This window comes from Ammodytes marinus (assembly GCF_949987685.1).
Source record: "Ammodytes marinus genome assembly, chromosome: 7".
NCBI classification, from domain to species: domain Eukaryota; kingdom Metazoa; phylum Chordata; class Actinopteri; order Uranoscopiformes; family Ammodytidae; genus Ammodytes; species Ammodytes marinus.
Genome location: NC_137211.1, coordinates 15,279,195 through 15,299,719, shown reverse-complemented (window position 1 = coordinate 15,299,719; position 20,525 = coordinate 15,279,195). Strand labels below are relative to the sequence as shown.

Sequence of the window (20,525 nt, the reverse complement as noted above, 5' to 3'; positions counted from 1 at the left end):
GTCGCTAACCGAAAAAAGGGACATTTGAGCATGCGCAAGGTTGTTTGACCCGAGCCACCAACAGCCAATGAGAGAGTGCGACGTTTCCATCGGAAAACATCTTAGAAAGCTATAGCGGACCCCAGTGGTCAAGATATGCAAGTGCTTTTGGTTTCAAGGAGAGAGAGAGTCAGATAGATAGATAGATAGATAGATAGATAGATAGATAGATAGATAGATAGATAGATAGATAGATAGATAGATAGATAGATAGATAGATAGATAGATAGATAGATAGATAGATAGATAGATAGATAGATAGATAGATAGATAGATAGATAGATAGATAGATAGATAGATAGATAGATAGATAGATAGATAGATAGATAGATAGATAGATAGATAGATAGATAGATAGATAGATAGATAGATAGATAGATAGATAGATTGATAGATAGATAGATAGATAGATCAAATGAAAATATATTTAATTGGATGGGTTCACCAGCCAAAATCTTTGAAAACCACTTTGCCTTTGAGACAAATATTCAAAATGTTACATGACATCGAGTTTTCCTGAAATAGTAGCAACTTACACAAAGCAGGTTTGACAGACTTTTGGGTTATTTTAGGAAATATAAAAAATAAAGCAGCACATTTTATTGAAAAAGCATGAATGAAGAAATGTATGAAACAATAGCAATACTAAATGACATGTCAATAAGATATTTCTGTGTTTCTCTCTGCTGTCCAGCAGAGGGCCTACTTCATGATGGGGAACTTCACTTCATATGAAAGTCTTTTAAAAGGCTCCATCCGCTTCTGATCAAAACTCTCGATTTGAGTTCATCATTGCTTAACCTGAACTAAATTACTTTATTAAGTGACGATGAAAAAAGGTATCTGCTTCTATCTTATTTCATTAAAATGGTACACAATGTTACATAGCCCCAGTGTTAAAACCAGGTAGACAAATACTGTATGATATAACGAAGGACTTTGGAGTGATCAGATTTGATGGAAAAATAGAAAGCCTGGAGTTTTGCAATATGTGGAAAATGAAACTAAGATTTAAAAAAATTAACTTCCAACGGAAATGAATGTTGAGACTTCAGCACATATGGAACAGAATAAAATACAATTTTTTATCAAATTTTTCAGATCGAGGAGAAAAGCATCTGTATGTCTTTCAGGTGTTATCAGATATACTGGAATCAGTGTGATTGTATTTGATATGAGTGTAAATAAGTTTCTCTTTTGAAATTGACCCCGATTCATTCAAGAAGATGGTGGATCCGGATGTATCATTATAGGTCTATGTATTCTGAGTGAAGGATAAATAAAAGAAATTAATGAAATAGAAAATCATGAATAATCTTATAATTATCTTATACAATGTGTTTGCAATATTCAATAGTACATTTACAATTACAGTGTTGAAACTAATATGTGGAAAGCTTTAACTTCTATATTTATAATGATGGGAAGAAAGTAACCACATATGCTACAAAAATCGAGTAGCTTTTCTAAGGTTCCAACTTGATTAAAGATGTTACTTTAAATAGATATATTTTTGAAATATTGTTATCTCTTATTTTGGAAAAGCGAGACCCCAATATATCCACAACAGTCAACAGAGCAGGAATTTCTGCAACCTGTCTTTCTGTCTTTTCTTTCCACTTGTACAGTTTTCTTTCATACATAATGTTGTGCATTGCTGGTCTGAGAGCCTAAGAAAAAAAGAATACCATGTATCTATATTGCTTCGGTAATTGTGTGTGCATATGACAATGAAAATAACTTTGTGCAATGATGTGCATGGAGAGGGAAAATATTTGGAAGAGGTCATAACTCCAGCAACACTTGTAGCCCAACTTCATGGTCAATTTGAAGGCTGTATGTTGTGATGCTACTACTGGCTATTTTAGCCACCTCATTTAAATCCTTCATGTAAACTAGATAGTTTTAGCAAGGTATAGGCCTACCTCATAAAGATGCAACTATGTGAATATCTAAGCGCATATTATCCCTATGACTGTATATTTGCCCATTAACAGTTACCAAGTAGTGCATATTTTCCTTTAGATTTCCATCAGCAGATTTCACAAAAACAACACTAGCCTACTTGGACACTATTAGGTCAAGAATCAGTAATAACTATGTGTTACTGCTATGAATTATGTTTTTAAAATGTCTCTGTAAGGTTGTTTTACCAAAGGAGCAAAGCAGGTAAATGCCCCGGGTCGACAAAATATGTGTTGCCTGTTATTTGTAGGCCTATATCTTACAATTGTGTGAGTGAATTTGTATCACTTATGTACAATATTTAAGCTATAGTAAGCAATTTCTGTCGCCCCCATGAGGTATTCGATGTAATTGCAAAAACACTGTATCTACATGAGTTAAAGCTTTGATGATCTTGCATGGATTCTATTCCTTCTGTCCAGGTTTCTTATTAGCAGCACAGTCAACAACTGAAGCAATTCCAGTGGCCAGTGTCAGGGGACACCAGTTTGTAAACGCTGCAATACTGTGAAATACGGGAAGAATTTTGTGGAGCACATCAGGCTTAATCAACTCTGTGTCAACTCTTTTGGCAATGGCTTGAATGTAGGCCTACCCAAATTTCATTTATAGGACTAAAGCTTTAAAAGGGTACTGAATTATTACATCATTTTGTTGCCGTATCTTTAAGAAGGGCCTGTGTTTCAAAAAATGCTAAAAACTCTTGTGTTTTTTTCAACATACAGATGATATCATGAAATTAACACTGACAAGCTGACATACAGAACACCTGTGGTCTGGTACTAATCCATTTTTAAATGTCTTCTTTAATATGTGAATCTGTGCACAATAGGCCTACTGACATCTGTAGCCTACTTGAGCATAAGTTGGATCAAGGTCCAGTAGACTGATGGTGTGAATTAGCTTACGTCATGTGTATGTACATTATTATAGGTTTACGAACTTTCTCTGTGTGTCCGTTACAGTTGGCTAGGACTAGTTGGTTGGGTGAGGAGGATGCGGGCTAAAGGTATCTCTTTAAGAGAGGTCACCTGGGGAGGGGGTGACAGGTGTGAGCTGCGGCAGCCCTACCACCACCACGTTTCACCGGGACAGGGAAAGCCTTTGTAGCCTGCCTCTCCAAAACTTGACCACGACCTCCCCCCACCCTCGCTCTCCTCTCCCGTAGTCCATTGTTGGGTCAAAGTCAGGATGGGATGTCTCGCTCACTCCTGCACTGCGCGCGGCGGAGCTCGAGCTCTCACGCCAACTCCACCGTCAGTGACGTCGGCGTCACGTGTCCGTCTCTTCCCTGGGTACGTCGGTCGTATTTTCCTCCCCTCCACTGCCTGCCTTAACACTGAGAGTGGCTCGAAATAAACAAGCGCAAAAAAGAAAAGGGAGCCGCTGTGGGGACCGGTGTGTCTCCAGTGTCACGTTTATCAACAGCCGAAGGACAGAGGGGGCTTCCACCTAAGTTACCATCAGTGAAGCCCAAACCTCCCGTCAGTCTGTCAACCACATCACTGTAAACTTTTTTTTGTTATATCCTGCGAGGCTGCGCAGTAGCCTACGCTATAGTCTATACTGAGCTCCGACAAAGCGAGGTGAGTGTTTTATTTTTATGGTCCACATTTATGCGAGTGTTTCACCTTTACCCAAACTTGTGTGAGCTATCGTGAAGCCTTACCTTTTTGCGGGCTACGCTTTGGCTCAGCAATGCTGGCCAGCTGCATGTCGCCTGCTTAAAATGGCGACAGCCAACGGGGGCAGAGAGAGAGTAGTTTTTTGGACTGGGGGGGGCTTGCCTTTCCCACCACTCCGAATTGACTACAATGTTTAAATCCTGTAACGCAGACAAGCCCTTTAAGTTGGGGGCTCACTCCGCCTAAGTTGAGAGCGGAAGATGAAACACGCATCATTTTCGGAAATGTTTGACGCCGCTGCTGCGCTCTGGGACCTATAACCATACTGTCCAATCACTGCTATTTCGCCAAAATACCGCTATTCGCTTACATATTACAGTGACACCGATTTCACGTTAGTAGCAATCACATGTAGACTATAGCCTAAGCATAATCAGACCTGTAAGATTGTATTTCGAACAACCGGTAGAATTTCACCATATTCCTCAGTCCTGTGCTATGAATGAAGAAGTTAGAAACCACTTCATGACTAATAATGTTATTCCAGGTCTGTGGACTTTGCACAATCATGCATTGGTTTATCAGCAACCACATAGGCTACCCTTTTTAGCCATTAAGTTATATTTTATTAAAATGTTGACCACAGTGTTTATGTCACAGGCTTTCTTTCAAAATCGAGGCTTCAACACATTTCCAGAAATGATATGCAGAGTTCAGCTCTATTCCATGTTGCCAGTGTGCTATGAGTTTGCAAGCTGCTGCCATGGTTATTTATCATGTTAGTGTTGTCATGAGTGTGTGACTCCAGGGATTAGACTAGAGCAAAGCTTTGCTAGACAGCTAGTTTGTTTCTGATATCCACGTGAGTCCCAGGCACATATAGACAAGCGGATTAATCCTGCTATTTATTTATCACACCGGTAGGCTACAACTTTTAAGTGTGTAGTAATAGGTGAGTTTATCTACTGTTGGTCATGGTAAGAAAAAAGAAAGCAACACTATTAATTTTATTGTGGGGGAGATATGGGAAAATTGTTATTCCTGGATGTTCAGCTATAAGGGCCTCAATTGCTGTGTTTCATTGTGTGTTGCTGTCATGTTGTGATGCTCAACGGCTTTACATCAGTGAACAGTCTTCCCCCCTCACTCCCCTTTCTCTCTCTCTCTCCGCCTCCCACCCCTCTTTCTCCTTCTCCTGTTCTTCCCTTTAGTTTGAGGGTTGCAGCTGACACAGGTTAAGATGCTTTGTGTGAGAGGGCGAATTAGTACACCACTTATTGAAATGTTATCAGTGATTTTGTTACATTTCAACTCTTGGTAAATCTTTTTGCTTGTGCCTTTCTGTAGGCATCAAACCATCAGCTGACTTTGTGTGTGTCAGTGAAGTTATGGCTTTTCATCAGTGAGTCCCCCCCCCCCCGTCCCCGTCCCTCTGTGTTGACCATGTAATGACACTTTTACTTCCAGATCTCTACCAAGTATGAACACAAGAAACAGAGTCAGCTGCTCTTTCCACCATCTTCAGAGAGAGAGAGCGCTGCGATCCGCCACTCGCACCTCCAAAAAGCGAAGCCGGTTTGGGTCAGAAGCAGTAGCAGCCTCTTGCTCTGCTTGGCTGGGTAACAGCCTGTGATGTCAGCCATTTTAGGTTGGACAGCAGCACAGTACAGAGAGCATGGTGTTCCGCCATTTTTCCCTCCCTCCCCTCTCAGCAACCCACTTCTCTAACACATGCACTGGCAGCAGTGGCCACAGCAATGCTGCCGCTTGCAACCCACGCAGCCATCCGCTCCCTGACCTGAGAGCAGCCCAGAGGGGACTCGGGAGCAGATGGAACAACACTGTAGGAACCTGAGGCTTTCTCAGTGTTGCCAGTATTGTCTAAAGATTGAAATGGTGTTGAAAAGAAGTTAAGACACACAAAAACATGGTGGCGTCGAGAGTGGTGAGCCACGTTTGTCGGCGGAGGTGTGAGTGAGTTCAAGCCTGGTGTTTATTGACAGATAGCTGGAGCAAATGTCTGTTTGAAGGTGGGAATAACATTAAGAAACTGGCAAACGCAAGTTTGTGTCTTAGGACAGAGACGAGGACAAAGAGAAGGGTTTCTGTTTTGGCATAGAGTCTTGATGATGGCGAAGGGTTTGTGTTTGTGTGCAGGCTTGATAATTGGCTCAAATACACTTGGGAAAAGAGGTGGCTCTCGAGTCCTCTCTGAAAGAGATTTTGGGCCCCGTTGGCGTTTACGCACCCACGCCTACACCGCATACAGTGTGGACCGCATGCCGGACCGGAGAGCACAGCACAGGGCAGCAGATCCAGGCAGATGTCTGGACAGGCAGTGAGTTTACAGGAAGAGATGGCATCGGCTGTGGCCAATGACGTGCCTCGGCGACGGCGACCACACCTAGCTGGGAGACATCAACACTGCGTAAGGGAGGCACTGAAATAGGAGCAGGGCAGGGACTCTCCAAATACCACTCACAGGGGTGTGTGGAACAAACAAGCCCCGCTAGCCAGTCAGGGAGTGGATGGCATGGGAGATGTGTGCACGCTCAGGTTGAAGTGTGTGTGTGTGTGTGTGTGTGTGTGTGTGTGTGTGTGTGTGTGTGTGTGTGTGTGTGTGTGTGTGTGTGTGTGTGTGTGTGTGTGTGTGTGTGTGTGTGTGTGTGTGTGTGTGTGTGTGTGTGTGTGTGTGTGTGTGTGTGTGTGTGTGTGTGTGTGTGTGTGTGTGTGTGTGTGTGTGTGTGTGTGTGTGTGTTTACCCAAACACGCATGTGCTTTAGAGAAATAAGCTGGTGGGAGAGCAGAGGGAGTGAAAGAGAAAAGAGGAGGGGGAATGGGGGGGGGTGTATGAGGTGGTTACCATGGGGACAGTAACACACCAGTGGCGCTGCCGACCTGTCTCCCTGGGCCAAACTTGCTCGGAGAGGGAGGAGGAGAAGGAACAGAGGGAGGGGGAGACAGGGGGAAGAGAGAGAAAAAAAGATGAAAGAAGTGGAGCACACAAGGAAAAGGCTGTCTGGGTTTTCCACCTATTCTCCTTCTTGAGAGCATTGGTTGCTCGCTCAGATATCAGCATTACACCTGCATATGGAGCCAGGTCTGGACAGGAGTAGTGCAGTTAGCAAACAGCTCCGCTATGCAGCCAAGCTGTAGGATTTCTAGTTTGTGTGAGTGCTATTATTGGCCTGCACTCAGAGGATATAGCCCAGGCCTAGACAAGAGTCAGGTCAGCGGATGAAAGAGGTCATGCTGTGTCGAGCCATTGACGAAGCTTGAATGAGTATCAGTTATGAACCAGGAGGACAAAAAAAACATTGTCTCTGACTCAAAGACACAAGAAGAAGAAAGAAATGGCAGCCTCACTACCTCAGTAAACAAGCCTCACACACAGGCATGCAGGCAGCCTTCCCCGCACACACACACACACACGCTCACACTCACACTCGCACTCGCACACACACATTTAAACACACATTCAAACACGAACACAGATGCAATTTGGCTTCGCCGATAATAGCACAGCTTGTATTGTGCATTGTTTCAGCCCTCACCTGTGTGAGGCCTGTGGCTCTCTGCTGGCTACTCTCCTTGTGGAGGTGTGACTTAGTGTTCACAGTTGTGGTTTTTGATTTTTTTTTCACAGGCCATCCGCCTGTGTTGATGTACGAAAATGGGCTTTCATACCTGGTGACACCTTTTGCACGTTCACTGTTCCTTTTAGTTTGAGTAATTATTTTGCACATGTCAGTAGGTGTGTGCGCACATACAGACACTGAAGCCGAACTTCAGCAGGTTATGTCCACTCGCTGAAGAGCTCGGGTTGGAACATTCCAGGCTTTGCAGTGCAGCGAGAAGGGGGGGGGGGACTGTGTGATTGTAGTTTGAAGCAAGAAGGGGGCGTTGAAGAGCGGGGGTTAGCTGGGTGGGGTGGTGCTGGCTGGTCGGAGGGGGGTATCGGAGGAAAATTCCTCACTGAAACACCTCAGTGCTTCCTCCACGACTGTTAACACCCCTCCTTCCCCTCGCCTCCTCACCCCTCAAACTGCCCATCCCCCACTGTCCTCTACCGTTCGCTCTCCCTTTCCTCTCGCCTGCCCACCAACACCCAGCACAACCACGTGATGGATGGCTGAGACTGCTGCCCACCCATAAGCCTTTGTGTTGGTCATGTGACCAGCCTGCCTTGGCAGAGCGGTGCCCCCTGATGCAGAACTGAATGGCAGGGGGAGTATAGGAGGGGTGCACCGCAGCCCAAGCCAAGGGCAGTTACTCTCTCTGGGGGGTGCACGGGGAACAAGGGGGCATCACGTTCCCTCCACAGTAGCAAACTTCATTGGCCTGTTAACCCCTCACACTCTGATCCGAAGGAGAGAGGTAGTCTTCTCTCAGTGTTGGAAAAACAGGCAAAGATGACCAATTTAATCCGGGTCCAATTAAGTTTTCACCATAGGCTGAAAAAAAGGCCCCATTGTTGGAATATTCATTGTTTTGATTTAAAAAAAACTCCAATAAGTTAGTCAAATATGTTGACAGTGGATACACACATTAACTTACTGGAAGTCTTACATTGACTCAAACTAGAACAGAGCAAGTAGATTGTTGAATACAGGAAAGTGCACTATAGGTATACCTTAGCCCGGATAGTGTGTGTGAAAGGGTATCGGTCATACCCCAGTCCTGTGAGGGTTAACTAGGGTTTGAACTAATGTACCATGACCTTTCTGGTGCACAGCAATGCTTTTTGCTTGTGTGTTAGGGGGTATAGGATAAAGAGTTAAGTTGGCGGGTGATAGTGAAGTTACATTTGGAGAAGGGCTGGTTTGTTGGAAAGAAGACTCTGACTTGGCAGTATGATGCTTGCCCGACAAAACTGGTGGGGGTACTGCGGCCGTATTGTGCACAAAGACGGTGTGCGTAGTCTGAAACCTACCCCACACAAGTTTTAACAGTTGTAAGGGCCAGCTCTGTTTGTGCTAAGGAAGGTGCTAGCCTGCCAGAAAAGTTACATTTGGTTTTTGGGTTTGTTAGTAAAGCATCTTTGCATAGGCATGGGCTGGACTTTTCAGTTTTCGTGTTTTCCTGTTGTAACTTATTTAGAGCCGTTGAGCTTTTTGCTGCTCTGTCTGTGCGTGACGTGTCATGTCAGGAGCACAGAGTGATTGGGAGAGTAATTGCCCTAGAGCTGTCCTCCGACACTGCATCACTGTCAGAGGGAGGGTGGGGAAAACTCCTCCACCGGAAGCTTCGCCATTTTGTATTAAGATTTGAGATTAAGATTGGAGAATGTCGTGAAAAAAAGACTTGCATTGTTATCCAGGCCTATTTGTTTCTATCTGTACTGCCTGTACTTCTGTATGGCAACGAATGCCATTTTTCTCAGAGGAACATCTGTTGAACTACCCAATTGCACTTGCATTATCAAGTAGATGCAAAACAATAACTATTGAATGTTTATTTGACAATCTTAATAAAGGTGTTCAGTGAAGCTACAGAGGGGCTAGATTTAAAAAAATAAAAAAATACAAAATGTGCTCTCTCTGTGGGGGTGTGTCTGAATGAGGGGAAGTGAGACAGTTGTGTGGGGGAGGGGAAAGAAGGGGGTTGGACAGGAGCTCTCCCAAAACGCCTTAGTGAAGAGGCAGACTGGGCTTGTTTAAATGCCCTCATAAAAGAGATAGCCTTGAGTGCAGGAGAGTTGAGGATATTTTTGTTTTTATTGTTTTATTTGATTTACTAGCAACGTTAGATTTAAAACATTTTCACACTGCATTATTATTAGCTATGATTTTGATATTTTACCTGTTATCCACCTGTACATGAGTTTATCCCAGCTGGGAGGAAACTGAGAAGCGTAAGATATACCGTCTTCTTTCTACTCCTCACACAGTTTGTTCTCCCTCTCCAGCCCTCTTTGCTCATCTGTGCTTTACATTATAACATTTTCAAACACTCACCAAACAAATTACAGGTATACTGTGTTGTATGATGACTGATCAATGATGACTTTAACTTAAACGCGTCCCTCTCTTGTTTCCAGGCTTTCACTTGAATTTGGAGTGAGATCCACGAGCGGACCTATGGACATGCTCCGCTGTCCATCCCCCGTGCCTGGTCTATAGTCCACCAGAAACTGGCCCACATCACACCCCGTCCTCAGCCATTTGACTAACCCTGTGGCCCCACAATGGCCAGCAAGAGGAAGTCCTCTACTCCTTGTATGATCCCCAGAAAGATTATATGCCAAGCAGACGAGGCTGAACGGGACCCTCCTGTTCTTTTCCCTCAACCGAGGGTTTCTGAAGGGGGCAGACTCAGCCCCCCTGACCCGGTAGAGTGTTCCAATCCAGAGGCGGGGGACCCTGTTAAAGACAGCGCTGGCACTTACACCTGTAAGCCTTGTAACTTTGAAACCCATGACCTTAACTTGTTCTTGGATCATGTGTACTCGGGGCACCCAGACTTCCGTGCAGATCCCAGTTTCCTTTGTGTGAGCTGTGGGGTTTCAGCGCCCAAGTTCGAGGGGCTGGCCCTGCATAATGCCAGGGTTCACCCCAGCACGTTCAACACCACTCTGCAGCTAAGGAAGAGAGACAGGAGAGTAGTGGTGGAGCAGAATCTGGTGACAGGGGGAGAGAAGGGGAAGGATAGCGAGATTTCCATCACCAAAACCCCCATTATGAGGATGCTCAAGGGCAAATCGGAGACTAAACGTATACTAGTGTCTCACCCTTTCTCAGATGAACCTTCTTCAGACTCGCACTCTATCTCTGCCTCCAGAGAGACTGAGAGAAAAGACACTGCTGCAGTGACTGTCACCCATGTTCCTACAATTGTCCACAATGGAACGACCAAGGTCACTCTGCCCTCAGCAATCCAGATCGTCAACGGCTCTGGAGCATTACCAATGCTCAAGACTCCCATCACACAGGTAGGCGGTAGTCCTTTAGACTGATTTGGGAGAGGTCTCTTTTGATCTGACTAAGATTTATTTTATTCCGAATATTTGAATCCCTGTTTCCTGTAGGTGGTGTCTGTAGTCCAGAACAGAAGCTTTCATCAATCTGCACCAATCACAGTATCTTCAAATGTTCACTCCAATTCCTCACCTTCGTACTCCAAAAATCTCCCCAAGGTAAATGTTAAGATTAGGATTTGGAGCCCAGTGTTCTGAAGTCCATTGGGTTTTATTTTAAAGAAGAAAATAAAAGTAATAATTGTGTTTTTTTTTATGCATTTTACCCATAACCAGGTGATGATTCCTTTGAGCAGCATACCCACCTACAGTGCCTCTATGGACTCCTCCTCTTTTTTGAGGACCTCCTTCAGTAAGTTCCCTTACCCCACTAAGGCCGAGCTCTGCTACCTGACCGTGGTCACAAAGTTCCCAGAGGAGCAGATCAAGATCTGGTTCACAGCCCAGCGACTCAAGCAAGGCATCAGCTGGTCTCCTGAGGAGATCGAGGAGGCCAGGAGGAAGATGTTCAACACCATCATCCAGACAACGCCCATTAGCTCGCACAACCAGAGTCACCGCAGCCCGGCCCAGCACACCTTCACGGTCCTACCTGCGTCGCTGGGGGCAACTGGGATCCCCCACATCCTGCAGGGATCTCTGGTCAGCCAAGGAGGTGTGATCGTTACGCAGCCTATGATGGCAAACGGTATCCAGGTCAGCAGCGCTCCCATGGCCCTGGCCGTCACGCCCAAGCCCCAAGCAGCGGCCCGCCCCATGATGCAGGCCCGACCGGCTGCAGCGCTGGTGGCCGACAAAGGCATCAGCATGGTGGTGGGGACAGTGGGCAGCAGCAGCAGCAACATCGTTAGCAGTAATACTAGCAGGAGTGGTGGAGGGGGAGGGCTCACCAGCAGTATGTTTACTAGCAGCCTAGCTAGTGTCATCAACCTTAGTCTAGGAAGCAGCAATCACCGTAATGCTAAGGTGAGCAGTGTCAATGGTAAACGCAACAGCCCTAGTCTGGACTGCAAGGACAAGAGCAATAGTAATGACACCAGCCATGTAAATGTTACGAACGCTGATACTAGAAAAGCCCACAACAAAAGCATTGTGCAGAGCGCCAACAAGGTAACAACAGAAATCAAATACATCACAGACAGCAAATCTAATGATAGGGACAGCGACGAGCAGAAGAGGAAAAATGCGAAAGGCAGCAGCAGCAAAGATAACACTAGCACAAGCATGGCTGACGTCGACCGCACCAGCAGTGACTCGCCGGCCATCAAAATGGAGGAGGCGTCTTCCCCCGCCTCAAAGTCTTCTGCCTCCTCCTCTCCTGCTGCTCCTCCGAGCGGCGCTCTCGGTTCTCGGACGCCGGTTAACGCCTTTCTGGACCCGAGCTTTTACAAGGGCAAGAAGACCCAGGAGCAGCTGAACGCTCTGAAGGACAGTTTTCTGGTCTGCCAGTTTCCCGACCAGGAGGAGGTGGACCGCCTCATATCTCTGACCGGGCTCACGGTACGAGAGGTGCGCAAGTGGTTCAGCGACCGGCGCTACCACTTTCGCAACCTCAAAGGTTCCCGCTCCAGCACGGGTGGACAGAGTAAGTCTGGCGCTGCAGCGGGGGCAGGTGGTGGCTCCAGTACGCCGGGCAGCACCAGCGCTTGCAGTGCCAACCCCGTCGACCTGTCCGACAGCGGCAGCAACTCCGGGGCTAAAACGCCACAGCACAACTCGGCACCCCTCAGCCCCACCGCATCACAGACTCCCACATCTCCCACCACGCCTTCCCGCAGATTCCCAAGACCTCCATCTCCCGATTTCACAGCCATCCGCTACAAGGAGAGAGAACCTCATCAGGTGAGGTTCTGGTGTCTTGTTATAAGTTATGGGCATTAAATGCTGAGAGGGTTATTCAGGTTTAAAAAAAAATCACTTGAGTACTCGGTTCTTTGCCTGAAACCAACGATTGCTTTCATTATTGATTCATGTTTTTTTGAGAATACCACAGATTTTTAGGCTTTGTTTACAGGTGGAGAGTACTACTGTATCATTTAAAAACTATTGTGTTAAGCTTTCTATGCTCTAGAGTCAGTTTATTAATACAACATCAGTTGGGGATGACTACAAGACTACAAGTTCGAAATTTAAAGAAATGTGGGTGTTTGAAGTTGTAAAAGAGTGCGCTAACAAGACCTATGCAACCCACTGCTCATCTCTGTGTGTCAGCTGCTTGAGGCTACATTAGCTCACTAGCATAATGAATCCAAACCTCCAAACAAATCAGTTCAATCAGTCAAACAAGTTCATTAGAAAAATTATCTTTCTGGTTATGCCGTATTGAATTGTTATTATTGTATTCTTTGTCGTGAGCCAAACAATGTTATGGGAATGCAGTTCTTAGCCTCTGGTGTAGTCAATCAGTTTAGTTTAGTCTGTAAAAAGCCTGAAGATATTAAGGAAAAATATCCAACTTCACCTTTTAATTGTCTTCCAAACCCAAACATATTTAGTTTGCAATGATGTGTTTATTTAACAGAGCAAAACAGAACACGCAGGCAATGTTAAATGAATAATAGAAAATCAAAATGTTTTTTTTGATTAATTAAATTTATCTACCAATCGACTAATCTATTGAGTTCAGTTGTTCCAGCTTTTTTGACGTTGTCCATTCCTGTCATATGTTTAAGGTTAAAGCGCTAGAAGGCAGTTTTGCCCAGGACACTGACCCATCGGGAGAGGAAGTGGACAGACTGCGCTCAGAGACCAAGATGACCAGGAGGGAGATCCACGGCTGGTTCGCTGAGAAAAGGAAGAGAGTGGCAGCGGAGAGAAAGAAAGAGGAGGCGGAGCGCGTGTCTCGAGAGGAGGACGAGATGGAGGTGGATGGGGGGGAGGAGGAGAGACAGAGAGAGGACGCTTCGGGGGAACTCAAAGTCAACCCCATTAAAATCAACCTGAAGATGCTGAAGGTGACGGAGGCCAATGGCAAAGCAGAGGACGAAGGGCTGGAGGATTGCCCGACGTTGCAGCTTCTACCCGGCAGCGGCACACCGGGATCCTCCCCTGCCAGCACACCGTCCTCCACACCCAAACCAGCCCCGTGCTCCACTCCGACACCCAAACCTTCCCAATCGCCCAAACCCACGGCCATCCGAGGTAAGAAGACGGCCGAACAGCTGCAATCGCTCAAACAAGTCTACTCCCGCACCCAGTGGCCCAGCGCCACACAGTACGACGAGCTGATCTCAGCCACCGGACTGCCCAGACCCGAGGTGGTGCGCTGGTTCGGGGACTGCCGTTACGTGCAGAAGAACGGACAGCTCAAGTGGCTGGAGGCCTATCAGACCGCCGCTCTGGAAGAGGACCTTCAGAAGGGGAACATGCAAAGCCTACAGGACCACCTCGGCATCCATGGCAAACTGGATGAATCGGAGGTATTTTACAAGAAACTTGAGAAGCAGATGATAACATCCGTTCTGCTATGATAGGTTATAATACAGGATGTTTTTAAGTCTGAACACTCTCTGACTCATATGAGGTGAGAAAGGGTCGCTATGACTGGAAAGACAAAATTCCCCACATCAGATGATTGTCGTTTTAAAACTGCATACTTTTTAAGAGATATAGTTTAAAAGAAAAATGTTCTTTCCTCTTTGTGAAACACTCCATCCACCTTTGTAATTGCTCAGAGTATTGTGCGCCGGGTCAGAACATGCGTAAAAACACACGGAAGTGTCTTGGTTGCAAAGACTACAAATATTTCAAAACTTAGACATGGATGAAGAACTCCGACCTTTGTTTTTCGTGACGTATTGAGTCTGACTCAGTGTGACTTTTTTCTTTTTTTTTTAAGATATTTTTTGGGCATTTTTTATGCTTTTATTGATAGTGTAGAGACAGAGTTGAAATGGGGCAGAGAGGGGATTGACATGCAGAGAACGACCGCGTGCTGGAATCGAACCCGGGTCCGCTGCTGGCCGAGGCCCATGGGGGGGACGCCCTACCAACTGAGCTAAGGGCGCCCCCTGACTGAACCTTTTTGTTTAGAATGCAAAGATTTGCACTCCATTTTTCACATTTTAGTTTTTTTCATAAAAATCCATCTTCTGATAGCCTGCCCGGGGAGAAGTGCTGTTGTATTACGCTTTTGTGTGCATCAAAGGCAACAACAATAAAATGATGCTGTGGCACAAGTGTTCATCCCTGAAGGAGGGTTTGATTCATCTAGATAGGTTAACAACAACAAAGCCCTTGCCTTTTCACTCAATCATCATGATAACTAGCTTTCTAAATACAAAAATGAATCCTTGACTTTGGAGCTGGGCCCTAACACATTATTTATTCTTTTTGCACAGTTGCAGGAGCTGGTCCAGGCGAGCGGTTTAACAGCGGACTTGGTGCGCCATTGGTTCTCCACCAAGGCGTCTTTGCCCCCAGTGGAACAGAGCGCTGTTGCTCAGGAGGCAGACCTGAGACCAGTTTCACCAGGATCCTCCCCTCTGGAGCCACAGACAGGAGGAGGGACGGAGGAGGAAATGGAGCAGTCGGTGTGTGGTGTCGCAACAACAGCAGAGGAGGCCAATGCTGACGAGACTGTGAATCCTACTAAAGGTATTCTTAATGTCTGCCACGGTACACGCAGTCACAACAGGGTATAACACACTGTAACCAGAATAAGGCCAAAATTAACAAACTATTTTTATTATTGATTAGCCGAATAGTGAATCTCTTAAGCGATAAATCGCTTCAATATTTTTTTAAATGACATTCACTCACCCATGTTTTTTACGACTAACTACCCAAAAACCTCAAAATATGCAGTTTACTGTGATATACGACAAAGAAAGGCAGCAAACCGTTTCATTTGAGATGGTGGAACCAGAAAAAGTTAGTACATTGTACACTTGAAAAATGACCAAAACCGATGATCAAAATAGTTGAAAATGAATAGTCTTTCGACTGATCATTGCGGCTCTCAACTACACCTCTTATAAAACAAATGACCCCATAAACCATGGGTAAGTATTTCATCTTAAGTATGGGTTACTCAGTTTTATAGTAGTTTAAATTGGGTCTCTGATTGTGTAGGGGAAAACTGGTCGTGATATGGGAATTAATGGAGATGAATCATAAACATGAAATGTATCAATGATCATAGATCATAGTTTTAAATAGTGAGGCGTACTTTGACATGAAAACAAATAAATATCTGACACCAGTAAACTGTGTATGATCATGACAAATGTATACTTTAGTAGACTGTTGTCATGTGGGTGAATTTTTAATTTATTTTCTCCCTTCCTTCCTTCCTTCCTTTTTTTTTTTTTTTAACATCACCACAGGAACTGATTGAAGAGGCCTTTTGTCTGAGGATGAAGTTCACCACACAGGTTGTCTTTGTGTTGGCAGTCTGAGGACAAGACGGCAGATGCGCCTGTAACAAGATCACTGGACGGAAATGGACCTTGAAAAAAACCTCGTCACCTCGCCTCCCTCCTTCTCACTCACACCCCTTGAGGTAGGCATGACCTCCCCCACTACGTGAGATGGACTCTAAAGCCACTACCCCCTCATCCCTCCGCCACACAGTCCTTCTGTAGTGTCCTCCTTCCACCATTTTCCCTTCAGAAGGAGGTTCCAGGAGTGGATGTGGCGGAGGGAGGGTAAGGGCTGCCAGCGTTTTTCTGCCTGCCGCCATGGGAGAAAGAAAGAAGAAAAAAAGGGGAGATTTGGAGGAAGGAAAGAAAGAGGAGTTTGGTCAGGATCGAGACCTGCAGATGTTGTTGAGGGCTGGTGGGGGGTTGGGTTTGGACAGTTATCCACCAAACTAACCCCACAGATGTCGAGATTGTTGAGAGACTGTTCATAGTTTGTTATCTGGGGTACGAAAAACTGCACAGCTCTTTGCTACAGGGTGCTTGCCTAGGCCTTAAAGAAAATCCAATGACCCCTTTTCCCCTCCATGGTGTCATCTTCAAACTCACTTTTTTCCACCAACTTGCACTCATACACTTTGACTTCATGCTTGCAGCTTAAACTAAATATGCTAGTGCTAGCTAGGCTGTGAATAGTGTCTTTTGTGAAACACAACACTGATGTTCATTTGATCATGTCTTTAGGGTTTGTTTCTGGACATCTCTTTGAGCTCACTTTTCATATCTTAATCTGTACATATTTGGGTGAATAGGACAATAAATGGTCCAGTTCTGGAAAACATCTGGAATTCAGTTATCCAAAGAAGGCAAGCACCCTGTTGTGTTTTACAAAAACAGCGGCACAACATAGTAGACAACGTGGAATCTGGCCTATGCTGTAGCATCAAGTGCTTCTTTACGTCACTGACGTGTACGTACAATTGTTTATGGAACTTTTCTTATGCCGTAAATTTGACTGTAAAAGAACTGTAAACTTTAGTAGAGTTCCATACTCAGACTTCATGTACAATTTTTACTGACGGTATTTGCAAAATAAACAGAATGTAATAATTTGGTGATGTCTTCTTCATGGTGTACACTGGCATTTTTGCTGGACAAAACAAATGATCGAAATTGCCACTGATTTTTTTTAAATATTTTTGGGCATTTTTATGCTTTATTGACAGTTCAGAGAGACAGAGGTGAAATGGGGCAGAGAGGGGAGTGACATGCAGAGAACGACCGCGGGCGGGAATCGAACCTGGGTCTGCTGCTGGGCCGGGGGGGACGCCCTACCAACTGAGCTAAGGGCGCCCACTGATTCATTTTCTTAATGGTTTCAACAGTTAACACTTCAGAGCAAAACTTCGGCTCTCTTCCTCTGATGCAGTATCTGAAGCTAATGAATTCAGTCCCGTCTCAATCACCGTGAACAACATTCAATCATCCAAGCACATCTGAAGGCAATGAAAAAAAGAAGACAAAGTACTATAAAGTAGTAAGTATTTTTATTTACTTTTCAGGCTTCAATATGTTTTATATGAAAGGCAAAATTAAAATGAATACTTTTACTCTCCATAGTTTAGGCACATTACAGAAAGGCGGTTGTAAATGAGACCATCAGTAACAAATAAAAAAGGCTAAACAAATGACACTTAGGGGCCCTGCACACCTGCAAAGAAGTCCTCAGTTATTCCACTGGATTAGACCTTTCCAGCTTGATGGGAGTTTACATTGTCCACCCCAAACGGTTAAAAGGAACTGAACAGAGTCAGGGTCGACAGTCGCAGAGGGCTGAGAGGGAGGTCCCATCTGTCAAAATAAGAGACAACACCTGTGTGCTGTGGCTGTGCAGGTGAATGATGTGGCTTTAATGTGGTGTATACAGACGGAGGCACATAGACTTTAGCAGACAGGTCAGCAATAAGAGCAATGCAGCATTGGAGGGAGAGCTCTCCACAAAGACCATTCATTATGACCCAAAAAAAGAACATTACATATGGGAGTTTTGGGATTAATATCAGGTTGCAAACGCAACAAAAACAATTTTTTTGTTGAGACCTCAAGTATTCAATCCCTGTCCCTGCTTTTACGGCAACTTAAAAATCATACCATATGGCTTCGGTGTGTCTCAGTGGTCAAAAACTGAGGAGTGAAAATACTGAGTTTACATCATATAGTCATCACGTACGAGCAGAGAAAACACTTGTTTCTAATACAAACCTGGAAAGATAACACCATTAATTATACGAGTTCTGTCTGGGCTTACCCCAATGCCGAGACCACAGACCTCTACAGCCCCCTCCCCCCCTACCTTTGTCATCCATCAGCCACAGAAACATAGTTATGCTTAACACTCTGCCTGCTCCTCCATAACACGCTTTCAAGAACGCAGGAAATGACATCCCCTTGAACACGTTTAAACGCACATATATTCACCTAGAAAGAAGCCTTCAATTCCAATTTAGACAAACGTCGACAAAAAGATGCAAGAGCGAGTCTAAGGTTGGGAATGATGAATTGTGGCCTGTAATGGTTGAGATTCAGTTTGAGCCGTCAGCTAATTGTTCACACACAAATTTAGCTCATTTCATCACAAATCGTTTCATGGTGCAGTGGCATTTTAACTAAAATCTTCACAGGTTCCTGGGGAGCAGCTTGATGCTGTAACTAAAACTCCCCCAGAACACCAATGACCGCACAAACACAAAAGAATGTAAAAGCAAGGAGAATATGGCATGTCGCATTTACTATTTACACTGGCAATGCAAAACCCTGTCACTAACTCACCGATACTGAATTTATTTTCAAACACGGGGACCTCCAAATCTAAAAACAAGCTGATTGAAGTGAAACTCCTTTGCAACTGCTTTGAGGAGAATAGTTATGCACAGCCAATTAAAAGCAAGGGGGCATTCATTCCAATAAGACTTGAAATTTCAGTCAAACTAACCACAGGACTGAAAGGTTAATCATATCACTTTTAAAATATTACATTTCCATAATTACAGTATGGTACACGGACAGATTTGAAACATTTGCATTGTTGTCAGTAAATTAAAATGTTTCCAAATGTGAGTACATAATTGTGTTACTGGAACCACTTTGCTATTGCGGAAAACGATCACATTATGCAGCAGAGTTATCAGTGTGGTCATTTTGGTCGTAACCTTGCAGTCATATTAACTCATCCTTGATTGACAACTGTGCTTCCATTAAAATAACCCATTAACATGTTGGTAGAGGATACAAGCAAAATCCACAATTATGAACATAATTATCATAAAACTATCGGACTACAACTGCTTTTGGGTCGACATGTATCCCTGGTCCTGCTTTATCACAGTGTGGCATTCGATCACCTACAGACGGGATCATTGATTAGTAAGACTATTGAGGGAGACAGAAGTTTGAATGTGTGAGACTGGCTTATAAAAGCTGCCTGCCAAGCAGGAAAGTGGAATGATTTGCAGTTTTTTAGGAATGTAAATTTGAAAATAAAAGAAGCCTTTGTGTATACAAGTGTGTTTGTGTATGCAGACATAACAGATGCTGCTGCCTGCTCTCTCCCTACTTCCAACACAAACAGGCTAGGACTACTTCCTGATTCCTTCAAAGAAAGAGTGAAATATTCTTCCAGGTTTAGGGTGAGTGAGACTGGAGGTCCATCATTTCCTCCACGAAGCAGAGAAGAGAGAGAAATTAAAAATAGCCGTAGAGAGCCCTCGTGTTTTACACATTTACATTTAAAAAAAGAAAAGTCACATTATGAATGTTTAAGAGGTTTAAATAATTATAATATTTAAAAACATGGAAATAGGAGCTCTTTGAGAGCAGGTCAGCTGCTGCTGTTCTCTGGCCAACAGCACAGCAGGAATAAATATATATATATTCATATAGGCCAAATGGAGAAGAGCAAAGAAACTAAACAGGGAAACAGTTTCAAACTGATAGCTTTCTCTCTCTTTCTCATCTCTTAGCCTCCAGACTAAGCAGGTGTTGTGCACACCTTAAAAACACACGAGAGGACGACCCACCGCAGGGAAAAAAACAGTCCAGAGCTGGAACTTATTCAGCCTTGCTTTTGTTCTCCTGTGAATGTCCCGTTTCTTCTTCCTGTCCGCGGCAGTCAGCTTCCTCTCAGCACCCCCCTCCCTCTATAAGTCTCAGTCCCCTTTTTCTCATCAGGCGAGTGGTTAGGACGCTCTGCGAGAGAGAGAGAGAGAAGAGAGGGGCGGTTTGGGGGAGTTTGGATAATGGTAGGAGGGAGAGCTGCCTGAAATGTAGGCCAAAGCGGTGGTGGGCGTTTCCATGGAAACAGTGTTCACAGCAGTCAGTGACATCATCAGTACGGGGAGAGGCGACTGGGTGAGGAGGGGGTGTGTGTGTGTGTGTGGGGGGGGGGGGGATGCAACAAAAAATGCGTCCTGATTGGTTAAGACTTTATACACGGTTCTCTCCGCCCACTCTGGTCCTCCGCAACATCCTGAGGGAAAGACAAAGACAGGAGGACGTCTGGAA

General features: G+C 44.8%; 2 protein-coding genes across 7 annotated transcripts in view; one reads left to right on the top strand and one right to left on the bottom strand.

Moving 5' to 3' along the window:
• Positions 1–3,308: 3,308 nt before the first annotated feature.
• zhx3b (zinc fingers and homeoboxes 3b) lies at positions 3,309–17,035 on the top strand. The gene is made up of 7 exons (XM_080030474.1): positions 3,309–3,590; positions 9,670–10,560; positions 10,657–10,764; positions 10,882–12,447; positions 13,278–14,024; positions 14,946–15,201; positions 15,933–17,035. The coding sequence occupies exons 2-7, from the start codon at positions 9,817–9,819 to the stop codon at positions 15,941–15,943; spliced, it is 3,432 nt and encodes a 1,143-aa protein (XP_079886600.1). The 5' UTR covers positions 3,309–3,590; positions 9,670–9,816; the 3' UTR covers positions 15,944–17,035.
• A 480-nt stretch (positions 17,036–17,515) lies between these two features.
• Positions 17,516–20,525, bottom strand: part of plcg1 (phospholipase C, gamma 1) — a 34,620-nt gene continuing 31,610 nt past the window's right edge. For 4 of the 6 annotated variants that reach the window (XM_080031384.1, XM_080031380.1, XM_080031382.1 and 1 more), the window contains exon 33: positions 17,516–20,490. Coding sequence is in view for 4 of the 6 variants with exons in the window: in XM_080031380.1 (XP_079887506.1) it covers positions 20,448–20,490 (43 nt within the window). In the remaining 2 variants the exon portion in view is untranslated. The remainder of the gene's footprint in view (positions 20,491–20,525) is intronic. The other 2 variants (XM_080031385.1, XM_080031383.1) reach the window with 1 other exon arrangement.

Excerpts from the sequence above, each read along its gene's own strand:
- zhx3b (XM_080030474.1), top strand. The coding sequence starts at position 9,817 with ATGGCCAGCAAGAGGAAGTCCTCTACTCCTTGTATGATCCCCAGAAAG. Across the intron at positions 10,561-10,656 it reads TCAAGACTCCCATCACACAG|GTGGTGTCTGTAGTCCAGAA; the intron begins GTAGGCGGTAGT and ends TGTTTCCTGTAG. Across the intron at positions 14,025-14,945 it reads GCAAACTGGATGAATCGGAG|TTGCAGGAGCTGGTCCAGGC; the intron begins GTATTTTACAAG and ends CTTTTTGCACAG.